Raw genomic sequence first — 6,432 nt, 5'->3', positions numbered from 1 at the left:
TTGTATGAGACTGGGTTTCTTTTTTTTTTCTTTTTTTTGCGGTACGCGGGCCTCTCACTGTCGTGGCCTCTCCCGTTGCGGAGCACAGGCTCCGGACGCGCAGGCTCAGCGGCCATGGCTCATGGGCCCAGCCGCCCCGCGGCATGTGGGATCTTCCCGGACCGGGGCATGAACCCGTGTCCCCTGCATCGGCAGGCGGACTCTCAACCACTGTGCCACCAGAGAAGCCCCAAGACTGGGTTTCTTATACTTCAATCAAAACAACATATTGCAATGCAGTGAATGCAGCAGATGAGAGAATCTTGCTGTCTTCAATTAGCTAGATAGTAAAGAGATTTGCAAAATTTAAAAGGATGCTATGTTTCTCATAAACTTTTACTGTTTTGAAGAACATTACTTCTTCATAAAAATATGTTAATACGTAATGTGTTTTTTATGGTTATTAGAATGCATAAAGAAATATTTAAAAATTTTCTCAGTTTTAATTTCCAATGTGGTAACTACCGATAAGCATAATCTACATAAAATATTGAAGACTCTCTGGAGTCTTCAATAAATCTTAAGTGTGAAAATGGGTCCTTTTTTTTTCTTTTTCTTTTGGCCGCGCCTCACGAAATGTGGGATCTTAGTTCCCTGACCAGGGATTGAACCTGGGCCCTCGGTAGTGAGAGCTCAGAGTTTTAACCACCGGACTGCCAGGGAATTCCCAATAAATGGGTCCTAAGTCCAGAAAGTTTCAAAACCACTGCTCTAGGGCAATTTATCTGAGTTTGCCATTATTTACAATTCATTAGCGCCCATGCACTATGAAGATATATGTTAACGTGTAGATTTTAGGCCAGTAGAGATGCAAATCATTTCTATCCACTGGAAAAGATAATCTACATCATTCTGTAGGACACCAGCCAGCTTCATATCCCACCTAGCAATCTTACTCTATTTTCTCAAAGTGTTGATAAATATCCAGTTTCTCCAAAAGCTTCTCCAAACTAGCTATCTCATATCACTGGTTACTTTACTTAAAATGTATAAATGTTTCACATGTGTTCATTATATATTTGTATGAGTGTTATATTTTTAGTTTAAGATTATGCTTTGACAGACACTTAGGACACGTATACACGCTGGGTGTATACTACGCATACAATGTATATACTACACACAAATACATACGTATGTGTATATTTCACAGGATGGCACGCCAGATTCTCTACTCTGCGCCTAGCTCTTTCCATTTAATATTTGTGCATGCACTCACTTTACATTCTTGTCTTTTTGTATCTATGCACTTCACCTTGCATTTCACCCACGGCTCCGTCATTAACAGGACAGACACCACCCGCAAGCGCTCGCATTTCCTCTTCTGACGCGCCAGCAAAAGGCTCCCACCGTCCCGCCTGGGGCTCGGGACACCCAGTTGGGAACACAACCCAAAGACCACGTGACAAAAGCGAGGCTCACGTAACACTTGCCCGCGCTACACGTCTTCCGTCCGTTGCCAGCATGGCCACTAGGCGCCCTCAGTCCCGCAGCTCCGGGCTTTCTTGCGTTTATGGGCCCACGTCCGCTCCTCTGCGAGACCGCTCGGGAAGCCAGGGGCGGTGGGAGCGGGGCCCGCGTCAAGTCGGCTCAAACTCAGCCCAGCCGAGCCCTACCGCTGGGACGACCTAGCGCGGACCGGAAGTTTCACGGGCGAGCTGGCTGCCGGAGCCCTAATCACAGCGCACCGGAAGTGGGCCCAGACCGGCGTCCGGGCCGCGCCCGCCGTGAGTGAGCTTTCCTCCGGCCAGCGACGCCATGGAGCCCGGGGCGGCGGAGCTATACGACCAGGCCCTGTTGGGCATCCTGCAGCACGTGGGCAACGTTCAGGACTTTCTGCGTGTGCTCTTCGGCTTCCTCTACCGCAAGACGGACTTCTACCGCCTGCTGCGCCACCCGTCGGATCGCATGGGCTTCCCGCCGGGGGCCGCGCAGGCTCTGGTGCTGCAGGTAATGCGCGGCCGGCGGGAAGCTCGCGGTGGGGGGAGGCCGTGGTAGCCCCGACCCCGCCCCAGCGAGCGCGCCCCCGTAGTCCCCGACTCTCCGGGAGCCCAGACCCCTGTGAGACCGCCGCTCCGTTCGCTGCCGGCCTCAGTTCATCCTCTGGCGCTGCCCCGGACCAGCCTCCTGGGGCCGCGGCTTCAGCAGACATGCTCTTGGGGTATCAGGTATCAGTTTACTCCTTCCGTGCGAGAGGGGCTGGCTCTCGAGCAGCCTGGTACGACCGGGTGCACTTGGATATCAGAAGTAGTACATCGACGCTCAGGGCCAGGGTTAGCTCCCGCAGCGTGTAACCCCCTTCGAGGTGCCGGGGCCTGCCAGTCAGAGAATAAAAATAGTGCAGGCTAGACGGGGGAACGGGCGGGAGCACGGACACCTGCACCCCAGAACTGCGACGACTGGACGTGGAAGGGAGACTGTGTGATTGATGGGTGTGGTCCCCCTGTTCGAAGTGTGACTTTTCAGGTCAAAGACAGTCATAGTAGTACTTAATAAGTTTACATTTGAACATATATCTGTACATCCCAGGTTAAGTTTATTGTCTGTTTGAGGTACTAGTAATACTTATTCACTGACGTTGACAGGGTACTTGGAATGTAATAACCAAGAGCTTATGTACTGAATGTATTTATACTCTCAGCTGCCAGAAGCATTGGAGATACACTGGTAATGCAGATGGTTAAATAATGGTCTCTCTCCTTGGGATACTTATGCTCTAGTTAAGGAGGTAAAATACAGTAACAGAGAACCATGCAAGGCCAATTATGTGACAGAGCCCACTGGAAGGAAAGGAATAGAAATGATGGTTTGGAAATGGAGAAAAGTTTTATAGAGGAGGTGGGACTTTTTTTTTTAACATCTTTATTGGAGTATAATTGCTTTACAATGTTGTGTTAGTTTCTGCTGTATAACAAAGTGAATCAGCTATATGTATACATATATCCCCATATCCCCTCCCTCCTGTGTCTCCCTCCCACCCTCCCTATCCCACCCCTCTAGGTGGTCACAAAGCACCGAGCTGATCTCCCCGTGCGATGCAGCTGCTTCCCACTAGCTCTCTATTTTACATTTGGTAGTGTATATACGTCAGTGCTACTCGAAGAGGTGGGACTTGGATGGGATTGAAAGATGGTACTCAGTCAAGCATTGAGCCTGTTTCTAGGAACCTGAGAAGGTAGAAATGCTGGTGATAACCTCCTACGGTTCTGTAGCGTTTTACAGTTTATGAAGTGATTTCAAATGTTCATCTTCTGAAGACTTGCTACAAGCTGCAGGTTGGTCAGGTATTTTCCTCAGTGCCTGCATGAAGAAACAGAAGTTTACAATGTTTAACTACCAAAGATAACATGGTCAGGTGAGGAGTGAGGGTGGTATTCAATTTCAAGACTTAAGGCTGTTCCTCACCCTTGTAGTTGTTAGGTGCCATCTGAGTGATCAGAGAGCTGTGTGTCAGAGATGGTTTTTAGGAGGCCCTTATGTCAAATTAATGCTTTCATGGAAGACTGTGAAATAGATAAGGTTGAATTTTATGTGGCAGATGAGGGTGCCAGTTCAGCAAGGTTAGGTGATTTGATGAAACTCATCATAGAGCTGGAACTCAAAACTTCATTTTTCGGATTCCAGATCTTTCTGTTCTATTATTTAGCCAATCCATTGTAGGTTGGGAACACTTTTGTCTAGGGTGATTTTTTTTTTTTTTTTTTTTTTTTTTTTTTTGCGGTACTCGGGCCTCTCACTGTGGCCTCTCCCGTTGCGGAGCGCAGGCTCCGGACGCGCAGGCTCAGCGGCCGTGGCTCACGGGCCCAGCCGCTCCGCGGCATGTGGGATCTTCCCGGACCGGGGCACGAACCCGCGTCCCCTGCATCGGCAGGCGGACTCTCAACCACTGCGCCACCAGGGAAGCCCCTGTCTCGGGTGATCTTTTGCAGAAAAGATGTAAAGGAGAAAGGAACATTTACTGAGCACCTAGTATGTACCAGTTGTTATGTAATTTACATTCTAGGATGTTATTTATTTCTAACACAACCTGAAAGGTTGGTCTTTTCCCTTGTTTTACAGGTGAACTGACAGGTAATTCATGTAAGACACCCACCATGTTTCAGACACCCTTAAGGTTAAGACTTGGTGAACAGTTTAATAAAGTGGAGGTGGAGAGCAGGGCAGAGAGAGGGTTGGGATGGGCCAGAGGTGATCCAGGGTTTCAAACCTGGGCACTGTAATAATGATAATGCATTCACTGAACTGTCACCTGAGTTTAGGGGAAGAAGCTTAGTTGAATTGGAGATTGCAGGCAGAAGTCCCTTCCCACAGGCTGTTGAATTGTGGGGCTGGATTTTAAGGGAGGTAGAGGAATCTGAGTGATTTGAAGGAGAGGAACTGAAGGTGGAGGATAGCCCTTTGGGGAAGGATCCCAGAGAAGGGATGGGAGAAGGAAGAGGCTGTGTGAGTGGGAGGGGGATGGAGGGAAGTGGGCAGGGCAGTAAGTTTCAGGGAAACCAAGGGGGACAGTTTCCAGCAGATGGTTAGGAGGGGTGTAGTGTTTTTTTAAAGTGGTTCTGAATCATCAGTATTGCCCAAGGAACTTTAAAAGAGCAGATATTCCCTGGGTATTTTGGTTGGGTAGATCAGGGTAAGTCCTGGGGAGCTGTTCTTTTATCCACAGAGGCATTTGGCAGTGGGGTGCTTGGGGGTCTCTTCAGAACTCAGGCAAAGAGGGTTTGGATGGGAGTATTGGGGTACTCAGTTCTGGAACCCAAAAGTTCTCCGTTGATATTTTGGGGTATGGGCTGTTGATGAGGTTTAAGCCTTCTCAGACTTTTCCTGCTAATTCTTAGGGCTTGCACAGTCTGAATGTACAGCTTGCCAGACCCTCAGCAGGAAAGATGCATGTAGAAATTGTATTCCACTCCATGATTTATTAGTATGTTTTAAGAAAACAATAATTTTGAATGACGTTTCATTCGTATCAGTGGATCCTCTGTGTTTATCCTGGAGTCCAGTTTGGCAAGCTTAGAGGTCCCCCCATGAGAGTCAGGAAAGCTGGCTCTATCTGTTCTGAGCTTGCTGGGAAGTCTTGGGAGAATCACTCTCCTCTCTGTCAGTTGAGAAGGTTGATTGGAGGTCAGGGACATCTCTTCCAGCTCCGCAGTCCAGGATTCTGAAATGAGTGCTGAGGTCAGTGGCGACATGAGAGGTGAAGCCAGGGGGCAGGTGGGGTGCTGAGTAAGCAGGGGCGGTGGGCGCCACAGTGTAGTGAGGAACGTGAGGCCCAGGGTCCGAGGGAGGCCCCCGGCGTTTGGAGAGAGCCCCCCGGCGTTTGGAGAGAGCCCTTGCTGTTGCTTGTTTTCTGGAGTTAAGATGAAGATGTGTGGCGTCAGGAGGATGAATGGCTCTGAGGGCAACGGGTCTGGTGTCCGGTGTCATTGACGTGAGTATAAGAGGAGTGAGTCAGGGGCTCAGGTTCTCAGAAGAAGTAGAGAGAGATATTGTTTCCAGTTTTTAGCCTTAGGGCTTTACTTATCTTCCTCTGCCTACATCTCCTTTCAGTGTTTGGTGTGTTTCCTGTATAATTTTTTACTTTCTTCTTTCACTGGCAGGACCTTGGACAGGTTACCCTCTCCGAGCTTAGTTTTCCATTATCTTTGAAATGTCAGTGCTGTCTTCCTCACGGCGTTTTCACGAGGGTTTTGAGAGAATGTCTGTAAAAACATTGGCATAGTCAGTAACTTCTTTGGTTCTGTCTTCCTGCCCAGTGCACGCAACAGTTATTTAGCACTTGTCTGCATTCTAGCCCTTTGGAAACTGACTCCTACACACGTTAAAACATTTTTATTTTATTAAGACTGTTTTTTAGAGTAGTTTTAGGTTCAGAGCGAAATGGGAGGGAAGGTACAGAGATTTCTCATGTCCCCCCTGCCCACCCCCGCCTCCCCCAGCGTCCCCTATACCAACAGCTGCCACCAGAGTGGTGCATTTCTTACAGTTGATGGACTTACATTGACGTATCATAGTCACCTAAACCCACAGTTTACTTCAGGGTTCACTCTTACTGTTCATTTTACGGGGTTTGGACAAATGTGTGATGGCATGTAATCCTCATTATGGTACCACACGAAGTATTTTCACTGCCCTAAAAAAATCCTGTGCGCTCTACCTGCTGCCTCCAACCTCCCTCCCTGCATCCTCTGGCAACCACTGGTCTTTTTATTGTCTTTAAAATTTTGCCTTTTCCACAGTGTCATATAGTTGGAATCATACACCGTGTAGCCTTTTCAGATTGGTTTCTTTTACTAATATGCATTTAAGGTTCTTCCATGTTTTTTCATGGCTTAATAATAGCTCATTTCTTTCATCACAGAATAATATTCCATTGTCTGGATGTACCACAATTTG

At 48.1% G+C, this 6,432-nt stretch overlaps 1 protein-coding gene across 1 annotated transcript in view; it reads left to right on the top strand.

Annotated features, from left to right (window-relative positions):
• Window positions 1–1,552: 1,552 nt before the first annotated feature.
• Window positions 1,553–6,432, top strand: part of NUDCD3 (NudC domain containing 3) — a 73,085-nt gene continuing 68,205 nt past the window's right edge. Inside the window, exon 1 of the mRNA XM_030871222.3 lies at window positions 1,553–1,989. Coding sequence (XP_030727082.1) covers window positions 1,798–1,989 — 192 coding nt within the window. The 5' untranslated portion in view covers window positions 1,553–1,797. The remainder of the gene's footprint in view (window positions 1,990–6,432) is intronic.

Source organism: Globicephala melas, chromosome 9 (assembly GCF_963455315.2).
Source record: "Globicephala melas chromosome 9, mGloMel1.2, whole genome shotgun sequence".
Classification (NCBI taxonomy): domain Eukaryota; kingdom Metazoa; phylum Chordata; class Mammalia; order Artiodactyla; family Delphinidae; genus Globicephala; species Globicephala melas.
The sequence above is the reverse complement of the archived record's forward strand: the minus strand, read 5'-3'. Positions and strand labels throughout refer to the sequence as shown.